At 31.7% G+C, this 23,623-nt stretch overlaps 5 protein-coding genes across 10 annotated transcripts in view; 1 reads left to right on the forward strand and 4 right to left on the reverse strand.

The window, feature by feature from the left end:
- Nucleotides 1–9,665, reverse strand: part of Cda5 (Chitin deacetylase-like 5) — a 45,720-nt gene extending 36,055 nt beyond the window's left edge. Inside the window, exons 1-3 of one of the 3 annotated variants that reach the window (XM_074247918.1) lie at nucleotides 9,565–9,665; nucleotides 7,659–7,857; nucleotides 4,749–4,853 (exon numbers count right to left, since the gene is read on the reverse strand). In XM_074247918.1, the coding sequence (XP_074104019.1) occupies nucleotides 4,749–4,800 (52 nt within the window). In that variant the 5' untranslated portion in view covers nucleotides 4,801–4,853; nucleotides 7,659–7,857; nucleotides 9,565–9,665. Of the gene's footprint in view, nucleotides 1–4,748; nucleotides 5,321–7,658; nucleotides 7,858–7,968; nucleotides 8,142–9,564 lie in introns of those variants that run through there. The other 2 variants (XM_074247919.1, XM_074247917.1) reach the window with 2 other exon arrangements.
- On the reverse strand, nucleotides 9,662–14,865 carry Ttv (exostosin glycosyltransferase 1 ttv). Of its 3 annotated transcripts, none has more exons than XM_074247921.1 (10): nucleotides 14,741–14,865; nucleotides 14,388–14,633; nucleotides 13,663–14,275; nucleotides 12,129–13,277; nucleotides 11,830–12,031; nucleotides 11,584–11,703; nucleotides 11,278–11,508; nucleotides 10,833–11,099; nucleotides 10,433–10,683; nucleotides 9,662–10,294 (listed from the first exon to the last, which is right to left on the reverse strand). In XM_074247921.1, exons 4-10 carry the CDS (start codon nucleotides 13,010–13,012, stop codon nucleotides 10,114–10,116), a joined length of 2,136 nt encoding a protein of 711 aa, XP_074104022.1. In that variant the 5' UTR covers nucleotides 13,013–13,277; nucleotides 13,663–14,275; nucleotides 14,388–14,633; nucleotides 14,741–14,865; the 3' UTR covers nucleotides 9,662–10,113. The 3 variants fall into 3 exon arrangements, with proteins under 3 accessions (XP_074104022.1, XP_074104023.1, XP_074104024.1); XM_074247922.1 differs by having other exon boundaries at nucleotides 13,663–13,963; nucleotides 14,047–14,633; XM_074247923.1 differs by having other exon boundaries at nucleotides 14,047–14,633.
- On the forward strand, nucleotides 14,754–17,235 carry LOC141530394 (sodium channel protein Nach-like). Its single transcript, XM_074247467.1, has 6 exons — nucleotides 14,754–14,947; nucleotides 15,270–15,482; nucleotides 15,654–16,013; nucleotides 16,208–16,795; nucleotides 16,914–17,023; nucleotides 17,093–17,235. The coding sequence occupies exons 1-6, from the start codon at nucleotides 14,754–14,756 to the stop codon at nucleotides 17,233–17,235; spliced, it is 1,608 nt and encodes a 535-aa protein (XP_074103568.1).
- LOC141530681 (uncharacterized) lies at nucleotides 17,003–18,637 on the reverse strand. Of its 2 annotated transcripts, XM_074247941.1 has the most exons (5): nucleotides 18,519–18,637; nucleotides 17,980–18,324; nucleotides 17,800–17,907; nucleotides 17,309–17,721; nucleotides 17,003–17,230 (listed from the first exon to the last, which is right to left on the reverse strand). In XM_074247941.1, the coding sequence occupies exons 2-4, from the start codon at nucleotides 18,321–18,323 to the stop codon at nucleotides 17,331–17,333; spliced, it is 843 nt and encodes a 280-aa protein (XP_074104042.1). In that variant the 5' UTR covers nucleotide 18,324; nucleotides 18,519–18,637; the 3' UTR covers nucleotides 17,003–17,230; nucleotides 17,309–17,330. The 2 variants fall into 2 exon arrangements, with proteins under 2 accessions (XP_074104042.1, XP_074104041.1); XM_074247940.1 differs by lacking the exon at nucleotides 17,003–17,230 and having other exon boundaries at nucleotides 17,261–17,721.
- Nucleotides 18,638–18,787: 150 nt separating this feature from the next.
- Sf1 (splicing factor 1) lies at nucleotides 18,788–23,550 on the reverse strand. The gene is made up of 8 exons (XM_074247924.1): nucleotides 23,229–23,550; nucleotides 22,990–23,142; nucleotides 22,332–22,407; nucleotides 20,792–20,944; nucleotides 20,587–20,693; nucleotides 20,338–20,504; nucleotides 20,101–20,259; nucleotides 18,788–20,021 (listed from the first exon to the last, which is right to left on the reverse strand). Exons 1-8 carry the CDS (start codon nucleotides 23,410–23,412, stop codon nucleotides 19,170–19,172), a joined length of 1,851 nt encoding a protein of 616 aa, XP_074104025.1. The 5' UTR covers nucleotides 23,413–23,550; the 3' UTR covers nucleotides 18,788–19,169.
- Between the last annotated feature and the right edge of the window lie 73 nt (nucleotides 23,551–23,623).

Here is a 23,623-nt window from a genome sequence, read left to right on the forward strand (position 1 = left end):
ATGTGCAATGTGTAATAAATTATAAATTTATTTATTTATTTAAATTGATAATTGATAAATTATGACTTATGACTGATAGTGAATAATTTTGAATCAATATAACAATAAATGGTAGACAAGATTTTGATACACGTCGATATTAATTATGCCGGGAATTCCAAGACGTGGGGAGTTAATTTATAGAAAAGGTTTTCGCCCGGAGCTATTGACTTATTATATGAAAGACACGTGCTTGTGATGGTTTAAAAAGTTTATTCAAGTGGAGATAATAATAAGATTCTTATTTTAAAAATTTAATCTCAATGAAAGCCTTTTGAGATGTTTTTTCAAGGCTCTGACATAATTGACTGTGGGTTTATTAAATAAATATACGATTTAAAGTTTAAAGTTAAAAGTTAGAGCTAAAGTTCAATTTCATATTATCATATTAATTGTCGATTTGCATTTTATTGATAAATTATACTTGGATGCTTATATTTTTTGGTTACAATAATATCGGATGAGTTTGAAAAGTCATTAGTGTGACTAATGGATCATTTGTGAGACCGGTCTTTTTTTATGAAATTATTATGACATATGACTAACATTGATTAAAGTGTGATTAATCAATTCTTACTTCACTTAAAAAAATTTTTTTTCATTTTCTAGCTGTTTATTATAATAAAAAATTTATTTTTTGCGAGATAACCGTGTCTACTTTTTATTATTCAATTACTTATCCGTAGAATTTACACCGGTGTAATAATACTACTTGAACATCAAACTCTGATAATAAAATAGGAGGTTCAAGTTCTCTGGGCTTGCCACCCACGCCCGTTGACGTGTTTCACTCCTCCACAGACCACCAAGTCCGTGTTACAAGATATGGTGCTGTGGATGAATTCCGCGAGCTTTTTTCCTTTCCATAAACACCCGATCACCCGAGATTTATTGTTAATACAGGGATGCTAATTTTTTCACTCAGCCTATAAATTATTTATCTTATTTATTAATAATTTATTATTAACCCATTGATTAAAATTTTTTATAACTTGTTTTTACGTAACTCTTTTGTCCGACATAATTCATTCTTTTTTATTATTCGACAGGATATTTGCATCTTTTATAATTAATAAAAGAAATAACTTAAATTTTTGTGTCTTCTTAAATTAATATAAAAAATTAATTTGGTTAAAGATTTTTTCTGTTAATAATTATTTTAAATGTTTGAATCAAAATAAAAATTTTTTAATTAAAAAAAAATTTTTTTTTAAACACTATAGAATAAATTCTTCATTAGAAATAAAATTTGAAAAAATAAAACTTTAAAGAGGAAAATTGTTGGAGAACTAAACGATGTCAGGGTGTAGAATGCATTGCAAATGATTGATTGCATCTTATAAGCAAACAATGCAATAACACCTCACCTCACCTAGGCAAACCAGTTCTTAAACATTCTCAGTCCTATCCTCCTTTTATATTTATTTATATATTATAGCAATACGTATGTTATATGTTATAGTATACTCCTTGGTGCATACTTAATCTCCGCCCCTCGATATCTGTACACAATACTCGCTGATACACAATATATTCTTATATGCTATACGTACATTTATATATACATATATAAGAACTCCTTTCTGAACGACTCAACTGCTCGTATATTTCATAGGCCACGATTGCGCGAGTACAGCCGGAACGCTTATAACTATCACCAAGGGGAATCTCGTATTGGCTGTGCAGACTCAACCATTAGACTCAACTTTACTTGTCGAGGCTGGATGTACAAGCCCGGGTATGCTAGTGAGGTGTAGTAAAACAAGACCAGATGGAGAACCGAGCAGAGACTCAGACCTGAGACAAAGACCAAGACCAAGATGAAGAATAAAAGAAATAACTACATTGCACCAAGAATTCCACATAGCACATAGACATCACGATATGTTCCTCGCGTTCATTCTTTTTTAAATTCAGATGTACAACAACAACAACAACAACAGCTACAGCTACAAAACAACAGAAGAACAGGCGAACGATCTATACCATAAATAATAAAAAAAATTAAAAGCACGCGTACCTTGACTTTAGGATTTACGGACTACCCAATAAGCGGCACGATAATGTGAATAGAAGGTAGAAGGGAAAAGGAGCGATAAAAGCTCCTCTTCGAGGTCACCCTAAGACTTCTGTTGTCCGAAAGAAAGTCACGAAAAAAATGTATTACTGCCTTGTATAGTTATATCCATTTTTTTTTTTTTTTTTTTTTTTTTTTTAGAGCAATAAATCACTGAGCTTGGCACGTGCCTCAAAATAATTATCTGACAACTTGGTTGTTTATCTTCTGTTCTTAAAAATTAAGAGAGCTATTCTGTCTGATAAATGATAATAGGCATAAATATTGTAAAAAAAAAAAAAGACTTTTAAAGTAACTTTCAGTATCGAGGTCATATAGTGTAATTGTGTTTTATAATTATAAAATAACGATAATAATAGATCGGTGTAAAAGGGTTATTTCTCAAAAGGCAAGAGTAATGATGATAATAATGATAATGATAATGTTGAAGAACAAGAGTGAATGAACAATAACAATAATAATAGTAATATTATAATGTTACTCTGCAAGAGTTATGTTAAGACATTAAACATTAAACTCATTGGGATAATGACAAGGTGTAACAGAATTGTCCTTTGTCCATCTCGGAAAAAATGTCAATTGTTTTAATTTTATATTTTTTTCACTTTCTCATTTCTGTTTTAATGCTTTAATTTATAAATACTGCAATGCACTGAGTTGACGGAAAATTTTTTCAGGGGGGGGGGTATAATTATGCAATCATACAATTGCGGATGCGGAGTTTAAAATTTTGAATTTGGAGGAAATTGTGAAAAATTTATTTAAAAGGTAAACAATGATATCGAGAGTTAAATCTATGTTTTACGTTTGAGTAAGTACTCGGAATATAAATATAATTCAATTATTATTTGTTTAGTAATAATAGTTTGTATAGGTATGTAGTATACCTGCTTAACAGTAAGTAAACGCGAAGCTATTACATTTTATTGAGAATAACGTTGGATGTTCTTACGCGATATTATAAATAGTATGTATTACAGGTACATATGTTATATTATTTTATATTATACATTATCTAGAAATAAATAAATTATTCTTCCGGTAAAATAATATCCGAGTAAAAAGAGTAATTATGCGTAGTACAATAGTTTATCGTGACAAGACGTCGTATAAAATGAAATAATCACAAAATTAAGAGAAAAAAGTCGACTACTCTATATTTTATTTATTAATTTATAAATATCTATGTGAGTATAGAAAAAGTAATAACTAATGTTAATAATTAATAAATCGCTCCATTTGTTCTTGTTTTTTTTTTTTTTTTTTTTAAGTTTAACGGAAGTGTTACACTTTTGAGAACGAATTTCGTAAGGGTGTCGCTTTTTAATTCCCCCGGTAGCTAATATAGGCTCGAATAAAGCCTCGTGATTGCAAAAGTTTAGTTTAAGAGAAGTAATAAGAACAATCGAGCGAAACAGAAGCCGAGCGCTGAATACAAAACACTTTTGGATAGCGAATATAAAATTTTCTCTCTCTATTCTATTATGCTTACTAATTTCTACGGGTAATTTCTACACGAGTAAGCGAATTATCCCACGTTTGAGCGGTTCAATGACGTATTTAAGATACATGTTGTAATGTGAATCTAATGATATTTTAAAGTAGTTTAATGGTTATTTGTTTGGTATATTGTAAATAGAAGTATTAAGCTGTTGCTTTTTTTTTATTTGAAAATTTTAAACTATTGGGACTTTGATTTTAAAAGATTAATTAAAAAAAAAAATTTTAATAATATTTTTAAGCAAAAATAAAAAGCAATAATTTAAAGCATAATCATTTATGGTAATGACCATTTATAGACTAAAATATCACGACGCAATAACCTCGCTTGGTAATGAGAATGAGTATCTTCTTAGAATTACAATCAATTAATTGTGTAAAATCTCTTTTTTACTGACCTTTCGAATGAGCTCAATGCAAATATATTTCTGATATAATTGTCTTACACAATCAATTAGCTAAATTGAGTCATTGAACACTAATTAATTATTTCATTTACAACAATAAAAACAATCTCATGATTTTCTCACGTATTTTTTGTATCGACGAACTGGCAATTCTCCAACCTCCCGAGGTTCTAGTTTATTAAATTTCAAAAATACTTGCACCAATAACAAACAAAAAATGATCATAGGATCTAAGCAACCCTGAGGGTAGGCCCGAGGCAACCCTGCAGGATTAATGATTAGGTAGTTCAAATTTAAGAGCTGATACCGGTTATCCAACGCTCGCGATTACGTAAAGTGACATTTTCTTAGCATTCTCCAGGCGTTTGGTCCCTTTACTCCTTTTTACTGCATACGTGCATAAGATATAACTTGAGATAGATAGACTATTTATTACTTCGCTAATAAATAAAATTTTCATTAAAATTGAAATGACATTTTGCATTTAAAGTAAAGTCGCGTAAAATGCAGTCGACGAAACGGGTTATGATTATAAATTATGTGTCTACTGAAACTTGGTGTTAATAAATTAGCGTTAGAAATTTTTCTAAGGCAATCAGTCAGTCAGCAATAAAATGAATAAATAAATAAATACATAAACACATGTTAAAACTCAATAGTTTGTTGTGTTGATGGAAAAGTAAATATATGTGTCAAGGATCATGTATAATGTTTTCACCACTCACCCACTCTGGATACAGCCGCCAATATCAGAAGAAGACTGCTCACCAGTAACATCTTGACTTTTATTATCTTCTAATTTTCAATCCACAATCTAATTTATTTATTCTCTGTCAATCAACAAGTAAAAAATAAATTATTATTATTGTTATCAAAAATTCTTAATAAGTTTTCTAAAAATCGCGACATTCGTCATAAAAAATTTCACGTGAAATTCAGGTGAAATTAAAAATCAGCTTCGCGAGAGATTTAATCCGCGGGAACAAATAAAAAGTTAAATTTATACAAATAATATTTCACTGAACACTGAACACGCGATAATAGTCCGATTGTTCATGAGATAATTTTATTATTATACTTATTACAAAAAAATCTTGTAACAATAATAAATGAATGAAGATATATTGTAATAAGTATTGGATATGTGTTTATATAAATGTAGGTTGACGTGTCGACGAGATAATGCAGTCCCGTCTGACTGCTAAAAAGGTGTTGCTACTGCTTTTAGTTTAGAGCTGAGGTAAGTCGGTGCGCCGTTTAGAGCAACGAGACAGCGCCATTGACGGTCGCAAAACATATGCTTCAGTCACGAGTAGAGAAAGGTGACTGAGTGTGTATCTCTTGTATACCTTACTCGATACCTCCTATATCCCAATCCTGACTGTCTTAACTCGCGGTTTACTCTGTATTCAGTCTCTGCCGTGGTATTAGTACGCTATAAGGTATAAGTCACCTTTCTATCTATCGTTATATGTATAACCGACTAAGAAGGGAGTGTTGAGAGTAATGTAAGGGGATATCAACGCACTGAGTACAATTGCCACCACCATAACTATCTTCAGCTCCTTCCTCAGACAGTAAAACCCCACCTGGATTTTATTAGAGCCTCTACCTCTATCACCATCTCCACCTCCGCCTGATCTTAAATCCGTTTTATTTTCAACACCTTTCTCCTTTTATTTTCATTTTTCAATTTCGGTGTAATATAATTATAATTATAGTTATGAGTAGCAACTATAAGAATTATAGAATTTCATGGCCAACCCGTTTCATTTTTTCGGCAGTCACTCACTCTATTTAATTATACAATGAAATGAATTTATAAATAATAATCAAAAGTGTATCAAAAGCTATTTGATTTTAATCTTATTATTGTATAACCAAACCGTCGTTGGATTGACAAATTGGTATTGCATTAAAAAGGCACAACCTTCTCAGCAAATTATTATTATGTATTAAAGTTATTTATTTCATTTTCATTGTTGTTTTTTTTTTTTTTTTTTTTTATTATTACTATTACAACTATCAGATTGAGATTAATTGCTCGACAGACACAGCAGCATTGTTTGCTGCTCGAAAAATGAAATATTAAACGCCCCGAGGACTCTCAGTACTCTTTTGATAAATCTCGATACAGATAAATTTTAAAAACCGACATTGATTTACTTATAGATTTATAAATTACAACAGTTCACGTAACATTACAGCGAGAGTAATTTTGTTTATTGACAGTGGTGTTGATTTGAAAGATTGAAAGTACGAATCCTGATCGACAAGCCTTAATATGTCTATCAGAGGTAAAGAAAAAAAATAAATAAAAATATTTAATTCCCAGCATTTAAAGAAACAACTTACGACCACGTGGATAGAAGATAAAGTAATTAATAATATCGGGGGCACGGATTAGTTATAGGAATCTCGCGAAACCGAAAGCGAGAAGAAGAGTTTTCCGTTACGCCTCGGTACTACACTTGCACAAATAATTTATCGCTATAACACTTACGACTTTAATATTTTATAAAATCCACTTTATCGGATAGCGGAGTGGGTTTCTGTGTACAGTCGGACTGGGTAAGTAAAGCAAGGCACGCGAGTTACTGGTATCCCTTGCATAATTCTTCCCGGCGTGCGTTAGAAATCGAGAGATGGCTCAAATATCTGAATAATTAATATATCGAAAGCTTGGGTAGACTTATTTGAATAATTTGATACATTCCAAATAATATATTTACGTCATCGATGTATATAATATAAATATATAAATTTATAAACACACCCATTACACATAATAGTGTATACTATAGACTGATCATGATTACTGGACAGTATTTTAGACTGGACTTAATTAAAACTAAATCTTTAATTTATAAATCAATCACATGCCTTTTATTTGGAATTTACCAGAGTCCAGAGTAAGAGGAAATTAACAACAAAAAGTAAAAGATACTAAAGAGACGGAGAGATAAGTCGAGACGAAAAAAAAAGAGACGGAAATAGAGAGATTAATGCACGCAGAATATATTCTCTGTTAGCGTCCGGGTAATTTATTATGCCCCGGTTCACGCGCAAAGCGGTGTATTAAAAGCCCTCTAATCGGTTTAAATTGTTGAATAGCTCTTGAGACGTTATTTCTGATACGCATTTAATGTTCATTGATAGTTGGTAAGTACTCAGTGAACTTTTAAATCATTGCGCTTTTACTTTTGCTGGATAAAGGAGTACGAGTACCTTCAACGCGAGACAGCCTGAGAGCATTGTCTCGGTTAAGCCTAGCACTAACAGTCAGGCATTTTCAACCCCTTTATCAACGACTGAGCTAAGTAACCGCACAAGCAGTTGTCTAAATTCTCATATATGAATTAGCGTTAATTTATAGTATCCAGTGTGTATATATTTATAACCGGATGTCCATTGAACAGATCTACACTCAATTACATATATTTTTCAGAGCAGATTGCTGTCAGGAGTATGCTAGTGTAAAATAGAATCCTGTGAGACTACGTAGTCCTCAGCAAAACTCCCACAGCGACCAACACACAATACATAATGTCGTATGTAAAATATACGTGTCTTGTCGTGGTATAATAACTGGCCACTGCACACATTACCTAAGATATAGTAACCTTTCTTTTTACCTTGATGATTGCTCTCAGGTAAATCTAACCATCGAAACGGTGAGTGGATTCTCAGGCAGGAGCTCCAGAGAGGAAATGATAATAAGTGGTAGCTTTAGATTATTTCTTGTTATTACTTCATTTTTAGAGTTCCCGTAGCTGTTTTTCAATCTTATCTATTCATGTTCCAAGTGAGTGACTTGATCACTAGCCAGATCATCTAAGAAATAGAATAAAAAGAACAATAAATTATAGATAAATATAAATAAACACTTTTAAAAACCGGTAGATTGATTGATTATATTGTGTCAAACGGGGTTACGATACTTACGATATTATTTCACGTTGTTTCTTAATTATATTTCAATTCAACTCTCTTTAATAATTTTATTGTTGTATTGCTTTGATTTTAGATTTTTATTAGAATTTTTTGACGCGTGACGGCTGCTGCTTACCATTCCGGCGGGTTTTATTCAGTTAAACTAAACGTTAATTACTGCTTTCAAATCACTCCGTGAATCCTTATTGTTAATTATAATATTGCTACAACTTGCTTTGATAATCATTCAATTGAAATTTATTGAATGACGAAAATAAAAAGGGAAAATAATTATTATCAAATACCATAATGATTTTAATTGCTTTGGTATAAATTATAAACAATGATCCGAATGATGAGTACTACTCAACAACGGGTGTAATCTGAAACGCGGTCAGAAGCTCTGAGCAACTGTATTGCCGCGACGGAATAAGCTCGAGTTTCAGCGCCTCTGGCGGCTAAGAGGTGAACTAAATTTTTAATTTTTTTGGCGCCAAAAACTCAAATTTAATAATTTTAAAAGTTTTTGTAACAAATAAATTGTAGCAAAAAAAATTAAAAAAAAAAAAAATTGACAAGTAGAAATTAAAAAAAAATAAAAGTGCAATTTTTTGAAACAAATTTGTTTGTTAAAAAAATATTAAAAAATGGTGAAGTGACTGCTAACTTTGATGTCATAAAAAATTTTTGTTTTCTTCTTTTAGCCACTTTTAGCATATTTCGAATTATTCACAATAAAAAATTTGTAATTATTGTTTACCAAATTTGCCAGGTAATGTCATTACATTTAGCCTGGTTGATGGTTAATTGCCCGAGTCCCACGACTATTTTCTACTTAAATGGAATAATTGTCAACGCTCACGCATATTTGTCATGGAAATGCAATTATTTTGCTACATTTTGGATCGGCAATCGTAATTGTAGTAATTATTATTCCAATGACCCTGAATAATAACAATTCAATAATACTAACAACAATTACGACTACGACGTAAGCAACTATAACAACGACAATAAAATAAGAATAAAACAAGGAGACTTATCTAGAAAAGTCTCGACGGCTGAGAAATCATGGGAGCGGTGTTTAGATAAAGTTAGTACTATACGGGGTTTTCGCAAGGGAGCTAGCTCGTGTCCTCCCGCTCTTACTTACCGCCCCAGCGTGGGACGAAACGGACCCAGAGTCGGCCCGTTCACCATACAACGCCCGTTACGTGATTTTTCGTATAAAGTTTATTGTATTTGCCTTTTTTTCACACGCCAAATCTATCGGCAATAAAACATACTAAACACTGCCAGGAATTAATATCAATTGGCCTTCGCAGTGCGCGCAATCAGTGATTGCTTGGAGATTATATATGGGTAATGAGTAGGAGAAAAAAAATCGTTTAAAAAGTCGCTCTGTGGACAGTAAGCATACATTAACTTGTGAAATATTATTATGTGACTTTAGTCACACCACAGGTGATTGTTCTTGTATTATTTTTTTCCCGTAGATCGGAAAGGGAATTGCGGATGTAAAATATGCGTAGGATAATCTAGTGGATCTGGAGAAAATTGTAATATCAAAACTAGTTTTGTAGATGAAAAGGATATGTAGGAACTTACCAGACAGCTGCGATTAAATAATGACTAGGATATTACAGGATAATTATCTAGGACATCATAATTGTTGGATGAGGTGCAAAACACGACACACTCCTCGTATCTGTTAAATAATATATTGTTTTATTATTATTAATAATAATGGCTATGAAACGATTTTTATTTATGTACACAACTTAATAAGATGGCCCTGATGAAATATCACACGGGATATATTTCACCGTAAATTATTATATTTATATTTATATTAATATATATATTTATATTTAGCGATGAAAAAATTTATAACAAAGTCGCGGAATGATTTAAATGATTTTTGATCGTTATCAATCTCTGGGTAACAAATTCTCAAAAAAAAAATTTTATTCGTATTAAAAAGTGCATTGTCTTTGTCAAAAACTCATCACTCACCGTCATAATTACAATTATCAGTTCACTCGCGATACTGAGTCTACTATAGACAATTCTATTATGGCTTTACCGACAAATATCCTTCATTGGAAAATTGTTATATCATTTTACTGTTCTCCATTTATTTGATTGTTCGTTCATTCAGTTACTAACTAGTTCAATTTGTCGGTACTTTTTACGTAAATTGCTAACCGGGTCTTTGAACAACACAGGATCCAGTCTCATGTTGGAGCGCAGCAAAGGCATGTAACCGAAAACGGCTACAAAAGTATTCATACAGGTCTGACGCTGTGTAAAGTGATCTGGGTCATTCCACGAGGATCTGGAAAAAAATTTTTAAATAAATAAATCAAGCCAAGGCCACAAATATTAAGATTATTAAAATCATAAATGACTTAAGTGGTCTGTAATATAGATAAATTAAAAGGAAACATGCTCAATGAACAATCTTGATGCTTACCTAATTCCAGCTGCCGTAGTGTCTTTATAAAGTTTACGCTGAGTCACTTTAATAGGCGGCCGTCGTGTCACATGGCTCACCAAAAAATTCATAAGTATGTCTTCGCAATTTTGTGACTGCTCGACTGTTTTGTGCAACGTTGAGCTCAGCGATTCAGTGTACAGCGTATTGTAATAACGATGATAAAAAGCTGCCCCTGTTAATACTATGCTGTAGTCGTTTGTCCATTTACTGGTGTAACCCCACGATCTCTGTAATTGCATACAACTTGTTATTAAATAATTATATAACTATTGCATTATATATCATTTACAAAAAAAAAAAAAAAAAAAAAAAATAAGTATAAAAAAAATGAATTAGTATTGAGTGTTATTAAAAACTTTCTAAAGATATGAATAACCTTGGAATCATCCCAGTAGTGAGATCTTGCTGGATATCCGACAATTCGATCAGGAAATGACTGCCAGACGACAAATGCAAAGTCAATTTCGTCGGTATTGAGAGTTACGTCTTCGTCTAGTGATAATATGGCACTAGTCTCGATCTGAGGATAGGGATAGAAGCGTTGAGAAATACTGCTCGCAACTATCACTGTGATTGTTACTTTGATGCCTTGCCAACGCGGCCTTCTCGGTACAGGAATGTCGGAATTCCACATTAAAATAATCTATAAGAGTAAACATAAAAAATAATTATGATATTGATTTTCATAATTATTGAAACTGAATAAATATAAATAATAACATGCAATATGTATAATAGCTTATCGATTATCAAAGGTCGAGTTCATAATGAAAAGTTATCTTATATGTACGCATATATATTCCCACAAGCAGCATATATACCTTATCTAAATATTTGCTCTTGGCAACACTTCGAAGTAAGCGATAAAGAACAGCCGTAGATCCTAACTGAGAATAAATAATGGCAGTGAATGCATTGCCCGGATCATTGTTCGAAAACGGAAGCTCCTGCTGACTGTCAGCGAATTGAGGCAGGATGGCCAATGCACCAGGATATGTGTTCCAAATGAGTTTTTCGCGTGATCCTTCCCACGGCAATCGCTCACGAATATTCTTTAAATATTAATAATATGAATAATAAAAATTTATTAACAGTTGATTTTAAAAATCTAATTAATAGTAACTTACTTCAAATACTGTGAAAATTATTTTTTCAATTGAAGAAAAATATCGCTCCCACAAAAATTGTGTTTGCTGTCTTAATTTTAGAATTTGTGTGTTTGAAACAGAACGCAATATATCAGGAATCTAAAAATAAAATTATTATATTAGTCACGGAATATATACAAATGGTTAGAAATTGGTGAAAAAAAAAAAAAAGTATGTACGTGTATATATATCTATGTATATACAAAGAGAAAATACTATACGAACTTGAAATAACAATCTCTCGTCTGTAAATATAACCGCTTGATTCCAGTCGATACGATCATGAAATGCTAAGGCCCACCCATTGCTCAGAATAACTGGAATGCATCCGGCTTTTAGAGCTTCCAGAAACCTAAAGCTGCCAAGCCTACGTCCTCTCGGTACTAAACAAAACGTTGAGTTCAATAGTAGGACTTCATAGTCATACCTGAAATAGCAAAAAAAAAATAAAATCAATAAAATGTATATTAAAAATAAAATATTAATTCATAATAATAAAAAAAAAATCATGATAATAAACTTACGTATCATATTCTTGATTATCCTGTTGACAATGTTCATCTTGAAGTTCTCTCCAAGATTTACCGTGCCTGCAGGTCGTCACAAACACCAGATCCTTCCCATTGTGAAGATGATAGAGAGCATTTCTCGTTTCCGAGCCGATACCGTGTACGTATCTTTTACCCTTGAATGCCGCGAGGTACTTTTTATTACTTGGAAAATTATTCTCTGCCGCTTGGCCAGGTTCACCACCACGTTCTGGGTGTTGTTTTCCAAACAGCGGAATAGACACATCAAAGTTCGGCCTGAGCATACTGATGGACATACTGGCCTTGGCCAGCATCGCGTATCCAATGTTGAACGCCAGGGCATCTTCTATGTAATCTGGCCAGGTACCCGAGTATAAATTAAATATCAGATGGTTCCGTCCTTCGTTCCAGTAAGGCAGACGCATTAGCTTTGATGGTAAATTGTGAACAAACTCCGTAGAAAGCGGATCGCGATCCAGCGTGTCCAGCGCCAGCACAAGTATACAAGCACGCGTTGGATCACTCGTGTAGTAGCGAGATTCAGTGATAACATTTAATATTTTTTGGTAGAGAGGACTGATAGTGTCTTCGATAGGATATACATAGACAAAAAATCCTTGCTTGCACTTTGTGTAATCGAAACATGTCTCCATGCGACATTGTCTCGCAGGATGGACTACTGATAATTTACTGTTTGAAATTTTGAGATCTTTATCATAAAATTCTTCGTTAATAGATAAATACGACGGCAATTTATCCCAGTAATCGTGCGTTATTTCGTTACGTCTTTTACTTTTTAATCTGTAACCTCCGAAGTAGCAGTAGCCAAGAAACGCGCAAGTGACAAATAGTAATAAGTACCGTTTTTTGGCTTGCATATTTATTTTTTATATTAGTTTAAATATTTAACTTGTGTTATTTTACACTCACGATTACATTAAGCTAATAGTATTGTCTCTTGTTTATTATTACTATAATTAGTTATATTATTATCAATAATAATATAATTATTTGAAATCACTGTGCTATATTGAAAATGCATTGCAATATTTATAATAAAAAATAATTGCAAATATTGTTAATCTCAGTAGACATGGCGATTGAATTATGCTAGTTGAAAATTGACTCCATTGCGAGATATTGCTGTAACAGAAAAAGTAATAAAATAATTATAAAGTGAATCATTTCAAACAGACTACTGATTGTTTCTTCTCGGTCATATGACAACGGACCAATTTAAATAAATCACAGACACGAGAGTTACTTTATTACATCTTATTTAAACTATCATAACAGTACTTAGTTTTTATTTCATTAAATTGAATAATTTTTTATAAAAAGAGATATCTCTTTTAAGTAATAATTTATCTTCTTTAGCTTTAAGCTGGAGTAAATTATTCATGAAATTTTCTAAAATATTATTAAAAAATTAATATTGAAACTTTGGAGTATGAAAGTGAATTTAAAAATTCAATAAAATGCAAATATAAATATAAATTTAAAAAAAAAAAAAAAAAAAAAGGGTTACCTTTGATAAATCGAAGCAGAATATTCAGTAGTCGTCGAAGTACTTGACTCTTCGACACTATAAAATACGACACGTAGCATCCGCTTTTTATAATAATAATACGTATATGCACACTCTGCAATTACGTATTTAAAACTTCTATATATCTTTGAATAATTCTTCATAGCCAATTGCAATCACAAATTCAAGTCTCATCACTATTTTTAATTTTACTCACAAATTTACCATCACCATTATTATTACCATTGCTGATAGCCTACTTGTAGAGATACATTTTTTTTATTAAACGTCATTGCCATTGCTAATAAAATTATTCCCTCTATTAAACATATATTTTTTATCTATTTACTTAGCATGTATTTGTATAGAGATTATCATAATTACATTAAATAAATCCATGGTACGTCCGAGATAAAAGCGACATATCATTTTAAAATAGCTGATTAATTCCGACATTTAAAATCCAAAGGTAGTGCTGAGCATGATGGTTTTAGGTTAGTCCTCACAAACATGGACTTTGAACGTCTTGCCGGCAATTTACATACGCACAGAAACATTTTTAACAATAAATAGCTCATATCCACTCGATAATCATCAACAATCTGCTCTTAACCTTAAAAACAAAATAACAACACATTGTTTAACAAACAGTACTCAGCTTTTTTAAAATACACTGTGCAAGCTGCCATGACATTTTGATGTACGGATAGAAAATAGCTTTATACCCTCTTGACTCTTGATTCCTCTCGTCGCTCAGTTTCGACCTCCAGCTCTCTCACTCTTCGCTGTTTTTGCCAATGCGCGTATTACATTTTACTCTCCTTGTCACTTTATGTCACATATCCGCAACTGGTTATCACACACTCTCCAGCCTCGCTCGATCGATGGTACTTGCTCTCTCTCAGCAAAAACTACTTTACCGAGCTTCTGTATTTAATATTTCATTTAAAATTCGTTATCGTTATGGAGATCTGGAATAAAAGTAAGTCTAGATTATCTGATCGCATGATTTACTCAAACCTCCTGATAAATTATTTACACATATGCATCGATTTAAAGAGAATATTGCAGTACTTACTTTATTGTTTACAATGTACGAGCCACGATTCAGACGCCCGCCGTTGGCTTCTGTGAGGAATAAAAATTTTCAAAGAAATTTTGAAGACACTCCCAAAGAAGATGAAAGTGTTTGCAATACCATCTCTGAAACTTACAAAGAATTTGCAGCTATTTCAACTGTACATGGGCTCAAATATACTGTTCACGTCAAGTCAACTTGGGGAAAGTATGTATTTATTTTTTTTACGAAAATTCAAATGTCTCTGCTGTACTAATTTAAATATTTGGTAATTATTTACAAGTGGGGTCCACCATTTTAATTTTTATTTTTTTGAATAAAATTTATATTTGATTTTATTGATATATTTTTTTTTAATTCATAAAAAAATGAACAATTAAAAAAAAAAAAAAGTTGATTATCACAATTTTAACAAATTTTATAAATTTTTTAGAAAATTGTGATATTCAACTTTTTTTTTTATGTTCTTTAAAAAAAAATACATATCAAAAACATTAAATAAAAATAAAATATTTTTTTTGTTGACTAGGATTTTTTGGACACTAGTAATTATTCTGTCAGTGATATCAGCTACCCAATTAGCTCAAAAATTTTACATAAGACACAAAGCAGCAAATATGAGAACACTCGTTATAAGTAATCAATACCCGTCTTGGTATTTTTCATTTCCTGCTATCACTTATTGCCACTCAACCATCGCTTCTTTGCATCGCATTGAAGAGGCTTTAACTACTGGAACTATGTAACTTGCAACAAATTATTTAAAATTAGTTAAGAAGTGATAATGATAAGAGCCAGGAAATTCGTGGTATTTAAAAGTTCCAAATATATATCTAAATATATGAATTTTACCACGTAGATACCACGAATTTCCTGACTTTAATGATCACTGATAATGACTAATAAATTTCAGACGCTGGCCTAAGGATTACACGCTTCAAGATTTAATAAAAAACCTTGTTTTTCTTCGGGAAGCCTTGATACCAACGAACAGATATCCTAATCAAACACAAAGGCTTCAGCGATTTTTAAACGCGAATAATTTTTCGCTTCTTGAATTATTCAAAATAGTAAGCTTACCGTGTGAAGATTTTATTGTCTTATGTAGATTTGAAATGGAAATAACACCTTGTGAAGAGTTGCTGACATCAACTTTAACACCTTACGGTCTTTGTTGTTCATACAACTACGCTCGGTATAATGGGGAAGAAAGGTACTCGTACAATCTCTTAATCTTTACTACTCAGATGCTTATACAGTACTCCTTGACCTAGTCTGCAAAAAATTTTAGCCACTCTTTGCACTGATGATGGAATCAATTATAAATATACTTTTGTCCGCACAAAGTTAAGATTTATGGTAATTTATTAGTCTTAATTATTCATCATATTCATCTTACGCAACAAAACAATTTAAAACTTTACTACTGACTAATTTTATCATTAAATACAATGATTAATTATTACATTTGTTACCACACAGATACAAAAATTTGCCAGAATTTAGGAGTCCTGATTTTGGCATGGATTTTACTTTATCCGTACTAGTAAAATCTTATCCTAAAGAAGACCGATTAAGCTTTTCTATGTTCGGGCAAGGTACTAAAATAATTATCCATGAACGGAATACGTATCCTGGTCCATCAGCCCAAGAGTTCGTTGCAGGATTTCGGCAGGAAGTAATAGGAGCTTTTAAAGGGACTCAACTCATTGTCAGCCAAGAAATCCGAGACCTTCCGGTTGAAGAAAGAGACTGTTGTATGTCAAAACCGGATTCTCTGTACCGCGCAGATAATTGTTACGTAAAGTGTCGTGAAAAAATAATTCGCAATTACTGTGACTGCGTACCGTTCTACGCGTCTATTATTTATTCCAATGACACGATCTGCAATTTGACTCATGTTCCCTGTTTAGTAGAGCACAAATCAAAGTATGAAGATTTGAACTTTCGAGATAAACAATGTGGATGCAAACCTGATTGTGAAGGTACTACATTCAAGGTCTCAACATCGTCATTAGACTTCATTGCTGCTGAGCATAATCCCGCGGATTTTTAGTAAGTGTTAATTTCAATAATTACAGTATTAATTAAAATAAAAATATTTAATAAGCTTTTTATGAATAATAAATTATTTATAATATATTAATAAATTATAAATAATTATTATTACTAGCCAAACATCTTTGGAGTATAAAAATCCCACTGCTATTCATATTGGGTACGCAAGCTTGACCTTTATGCTACAAAGTCGAGAATTAGTACTATCATGGATTAACTTAGTATGTAAGTAAATTTTTTTAATAAATTTTAATTATCATTTATGAAGATTATAATTAATTAAATTTTAAATAGCTTCTCTCGGCGATGTCTTCAGCTTATTTCTTGGGTGCAGTTTCGTTTCGATATTCGAATTTTTCTATTACCTTGGTTACTTAATGTGGAAACTAACACGCAAAAAGAAACCTAAAGCTCAAGTTCATCCATTATCACCTTGATTCAATTGAAATATTTACCAATAAGTTTACTTACAGTTAAAAAAATTTTATTATAAATAATTCGAATTCTTACATAATTTTCTATTACTCCTCAATTAAGTCTGTTTAATCTTACGGGTCTTTTTAACAGGTGCTTTTTCTTTAAATTCAACTATTTCAGTGATATCTTCTTCTCCATCCCACACCTTGAGTCCAGACTCGGCATCTATTTCTTCGCTTGCAATGGAAAGCACCGGCACGGTGTCTTTCTTATTATTTTTATTCTTTTTTTTTGTGTTTTTAACTTTACTGTCCTTAAACACTACCTTATCTGTGATATCAACTTCGCCGTCCCACACTTTCAGACCAGGAGATTTTTTCTTTTTGTTTTGCTTTCTTGTGTCAGCTTTTATCACTAATTTATGACCATGTAAAATAGGTGCCGGTCTTTCTTTTGTTAAGTACTCAGCAGCTACTTTAGCGTCTTCGAGTTTTATAATTGCTTGTCTAAATAAATTATACAAATAATTAGTTAGTAAAAAATGTAAATAAATAAATAAATAAATAATTAAAAAATAAACTTACTTGGTATTTTTAATTGGACCTTTGATAAATGTAATTGTCTTAACTCCTTCGAAAGCTGTTTGAACCTCGTGTAATTTTGTTACCGGGTTGATATTACACACGAATAAACTATAATTAATAATAAAAATTATTAATATGCCGATTGATGAATTTAATTTAGTTGTTTAAAAAAATACTTACATTCTTGTTAATTTTTTAGCAGGCTTTTTGGGTATAGGAATGACAACTTTTTTATCCGGTTTAATTTTTATATCTTTAGTAGACTTGACTTTCGGAGGATAGGCGACTATTCGTTTACCATTTATTAATTTATCTTTAATAGCTTTTAAATTCGTCATTTTCTCCTCAATACTTGAAAAAATGACATGACAATGCCTTCCTGACTTTCTAGGTAACTTAACTTTAAAGTCACCTACAAATAACTCTTGTACTTGGTCTACATTTTTTATGGTGTGTGGTAAGCGAACATACAAGACTTTTTCTTGTTCTTCAGTTAATTTTTCACTGGTTTCAGACTTCATCATGCTAAAAAAATTATTTTATAAAGTTTAATTAAATATAACCTAAATAAAATTGACCAGAAAATTATGACAGAAGTTATTTGATTTGATAATATGCTTAAAATTATAAATCAACATTTTTAGCAACAAAACTTTTGATATATGAACAAATTATAATTAATGTTGACTTCTATAAATTATTATTATATTTTTACTCACAAGCTAGTTCAATTCAGTAGACCACGTGTTGACAAACATAAATTTTCAATTGAAGGTTGGGTTCAACAAAATATACTGTATTAGAAATTCTTGATATCAAGGTGGCGCGCGCATACCTTAACTATAATTTAAATTTTTAAAATACTGGAAAAAATTATTTAATCTAAAAATAATTAATAATTTTCATAGTTTATGGACGGTAAACAATAAATATAATTTTATGTGAAAACGAATCAAGAGATTTTATTGAGTATAATTCTCACAGTACACATGACGATTAATAAAAGTTTCGTATTAATGTAGAAATATATAACTAAAATATAGTCATACATGCCAATATGAAATAATAGTAATTATATAATTAATATGTATTCTATTTTATAACAAAATTAAACTAATTGCGATAAAAGATAATTGCGTGCAACAAATTGATAAAATAATATGTGTAGTACATTACTTATCGTTTATAATAATATTTAAAGAAAATAATTAAATTTGCCAATGATTGAAAATTTATAACTTTTTGAAAACACATTTCAATTTTACGAATACACAAAAATTAATTAATTCTATCATTTTAATTCAATTTTATTAATTTAATAATAAAATTGTGAAAATCTACAATTATTTAATTTATTAAAATTCCATCGACTAACTAGTTGGCGGTGGAGGTGGTGGTGGCTGAGCCAAAAGAGTTGGTAATGAATTAAGATCGATGCCAGGAGGCGCGGGGTTTTGTTGCGGCTGCGGTGGTGGAGGGACGGGTGCAGCCGGAGGCCAACTGCCCATGGGAGGCTGTTGCCAACCTGGATAGCCAGGAGGAGGAGCAGTGCCTGGAGGTGGTGGTCTCATGGCTGCTTGCTGAGCCTGTTGCCAAGGTGGGATTCCCATACCCGGTGGCGGCATTTGCGTTGGAGGCATTTGTCCCGGTGGAGGAGGCTGATTGTTTCCAGCCATCCATGGCATCAGCGGTGGAATATTTGTCTGAGTTGGCGCAGATCCCGGTGGTGGAGGCGGTGGCTGCATAACACCTGGCGGCGGAGGCATGCTGACTGGCTGTTGTTGCCATTGCATATTCATTCCATTCATTCCGTTAGGATCGCCTTGAGGAGTCCAAGGTGGTGGAGCCATACCAGGCGGTGGCATCATCGGTGGTGGTCCACCTTGCATCATTTGCGGTGGTGGATGCGCTGGTGACGCCATCAGAGCTCTTGGTGTTTGTTGACGATCGAATAATCCCGGATAATTGGGATTCGCGGTCGCATTAGTCCGTGGTGTTGATTTAGACCGGTCTGGTGGTGGACCTTCACCTAATTCAGCCATAAGCGACATATATTCTTCATCGATCTTGGCTTTGTCTCCAGCTAGACCCATTCCGGTCATTCCTGCGGCTGCTGGTCCACCTTGACCTGGACGCTTCGATCGACAATCACGTGCAATATGACCAGCACCACCACAACTTGAACACACGATGTTGTTTGTAACATTTGGTTTATCAGGACACTGAAATAATTTTTAAAAAATGTTAATACCGATGTATTATATTTTTTTATTAATATTTAATAGTAGGGTGAATAATTACCAGCCATGATTTATGATCGGAAGCTCCGCAATTCGTACAGCGCGGACCATCGTTCTCACGCAAAGTTCCATTTAATAATGCTAATTCACGTAATTGATTGCGTCTCAAATCATTTTGTCCTTCGGGTACTTCAACACCCTGTCTAATTATCTCATGGATCTGTAATAAAAATTTTTTATTAAATTAAATCAATTCAAATTAAATGGTTAAATATTTAATCCATCAAAGTATACTCACTCGTTCAACTGCTTTCTTAACAGCTTCCAAATTATTGGCAGTAATGTATGCATGCAAAGGTTCATCTTCACCTGGCAGAGGTTGTCCATCTTTTCTGCCAACTTTGCCTTCTTTTACAGATCCTTTACCTCGGATAATAATTTTAGCACCGGTTTCTTTTTCCATAGCTGAAAAATTAACTCATTTGAAAAATCGTTCTCAAAATCCTTAAAGTCTCTAAAAAATATTAAACAAAAATGAAGTATTTACATTTCAAAGTGTTTCCACGCGGTCCAATAAGTAGTCCTACAAAATTAATATCCGGATGCTCTTCTTGTGGTATCATAACTTTATCATGAACACGAATTATTGGAGGCCTAAAATTAATAAGTAATTAATATTGCCGTGAATATTAACAAAAAAAAATTTTTATAAAATAAAAACAACAATTGATTTTGTTGAATGAAGTACTTACTTGTAATCTGGCGGAGGCTTAAAGTCAGGATTTATTTTTAATATCTTCTGAATAAGATTATGTCGTTCTTCTTCCAATTTACGTCTTGTACGATACTCTCTGGTATTCAACCGTTTACCGTCACTACTGTAAATAGGCTCAGGTGAGGGTGATCTGAAAAAAAAATATATAACTGTCATGCAACAATGTCGATACTAAGATGGTACTATTATACAAGCGACCTGATTCTATTGATTTAGCCTGAATCAATGATATGCTAATCGCAGATCGAATTGAAAAAATAAGAAAGGCTCGTTAAAAAAAAAAAGTTTTTAAATTATAGTAATTAAAAAAATTATACAAAGCAAAATGATGTACAGTTGTAACTTCGATACTCGGATAAACGCTGACTATGTCGGAAAGTGATTAATTATTAATTAAAAAATAGTATTGTCATGGTAATTATTATTCATCTATAACTATTATTGATATTAGTTTGAGTTAAAAAAAATTTCCAACATTGCCCGTGTTTTAACGTTAAGTATAAGGAGTCACACTTGCTGTGAATATAATAGTGTGATTGAACATTTATTTTTTTTTTCTATATTTAATTGTAGATAAACCACTGGAAGACTGCACGATTGTACACGGCGGATTTGGGTATGATGTCAGCTGCTAAGATAAATCCTGTGATTATTAGAAAAATACCTAATATGTTTCATTATTATTATTATCATCATTATTAATTAGTTTGATTGTAAATTTTAATTTAAATAAATACTAACGATGATTAAAATAGAGCAACAGGTCCTGCTACAATAATCACAATAAATATTACAGTAATGTCCTATTGGAATAAATCAATTGATTAAAAAAAATTAACAAAGGATAGAATTAATGAAATAATTAAGATGTACCTGAAAGTAATAATCAATTGAATGTAAAATTTTTAACTTAATTTTTTTTTCCTGTAATTAGCTCGTTAAATATTTTAAATTAGTTATTAGTGTATAAAAACCTAGCGGTATTTACTCATAAAATTTTTTTACAAAAAAAGAAAAATTAGTAATCGAAACTGACTTTTGATTTTAAATGGGCAGTAGAGTTACAGAGGAAAATTAAATAATAAATATCAATCCGTTTGAGAAAGTAAAAGATAATTGATAAAGTGTAAATTGATGTAATAAACGCGATTATAAATGATAATAACAATAGTCCCCAGTAATCGATGCCTAACAGCTTGTAGGCAGTGTAGTTTAAACACTTAAAAAAAAACAAAAAAAAAAAAAAAAGGAATTAATAAAAAATATAAATTGATTTGGGCAAACCAATATTATCATAATTCATCATTTGCTTGTGTTTGTGAAGAATAAATCTGAGCCTTGGCATTTTAATAGATTGAATTGAGTCATCGATATATCAATTGTTTTTAATATCCTTAATTTTAGCCATCGCCTTTAAAGTCATTATTTAGTAGCGTTTATTTGTAGTCTGCTGAGTGGCGCTAGGTTGTATAGATAGATTATGGTCACTTTGTTGTATGTATTGTTTTCATTCAAACCTTTCCTCAGGATTAAGTGGAATCCCCAGATCTCCGGTCCTTAGTTTCCTGCTGATTTCCTCAATCTGCAGCTGAACTGTAAACCAATGGGTTAGAGGGGGCAGAAACCCCAATAGTTAGACAATGTTGATATACTAAATATACTTTATACATTTTATAAACCTAAATATTGGTTTCCATTATTATCTGAAGCATGTGAGGTATCTCAGTTAATTTATTACCAATAAGTAAACATTACGAATTTTTTTTCTGCCAAATGAAATAAATTTGCATTAATAAATATTAATTTTTTTTTTTAATACTATAAAAGTACCACACATACCGTCAGGTTATCATTTAATGTATATTGAATTGTAAAATTCAATATACATGGAAACATTCTTACCTCAATAATATTTTCATTATAGTAATAATCATTTCAAAGCACAAGTATAACTATTATAAACATTAAATCGAAAATTATGCATTAAAAAAATATATAAAATTAATTAAAAGCTTAATAATAAATACTTGTAAGTATAAAGTTATATTAGAGTAATTACAGTAAAAAAAAAAAAAAATTAAAAAAAAGATAACTGATAATAATCATAATTAAAATTAAAAGGGAAAAAAAAAATTAAATAATGGACTAAGTAATTAAATTAATGAGCCAACTTACAGAGATAAGCTTGTTCCTGTTCAGCAGTCAAGTTTGTGGGTAGGACAGTAGGCATCCCAGGAATAAATGTTTTATCATGTTCACTACCACCCCATCTCGTCTTCCTCCTTTTACGACGCTCCTCTTTTGATTCTTTCTCCGATTTAACATCATCTGAAAATATAATTTTAATTTAAGCTCCAATATTTTATCACAGTAATTTTTACAATTGTAATTAAATATTATTAATAATTAAATACCTTCAGATTCTCTTTTTTTGGAGCATAATGAACTGTTCAATGCTGTTCCATTAGCAATAGCAGCAGAAACAGCCGCAGCAGCAGCGGCCGCGGCAGCCGCAGCTGCATTTGCACTCGAGGCATTTTGAGCATTTTGTAAGTAACTTGGATTCAATAAAGATGTGTAATTACGTGACTGATTCATTATCAGTCTCTTGATTATTTTAGTGAATACTTATTTTATGCTAAAAATTTAATATTACTATTACTTTTAGATAATTACTTGGACTAACGCGGAAAAGAGGATATAATTTTACACACACAACTGGACACTGCGACTTGCCTTGTAGACAAAAATGGCGAACTACGGCCTGCTATGAGAACGGACACGATAATTGCGCCTTTTAAGTCGTACT

The sequence above is a fragment of the Cotesia typhae genome, unplaced genomic scaffold, assembly GCF_013202065.1.
Source record: "Cotesia typhae breed Kobodo isofemale line unplaced genomic scaffold, CoteBio_Ctyphae contig_5, whole genome shotgun sequence".
Taxonomy (NCBI): Eukaryota; Metazoa; Arthropoda; class Insecta; order Hymenoptera; family Braconidae; genus Cotesia; species Cotesia typhae.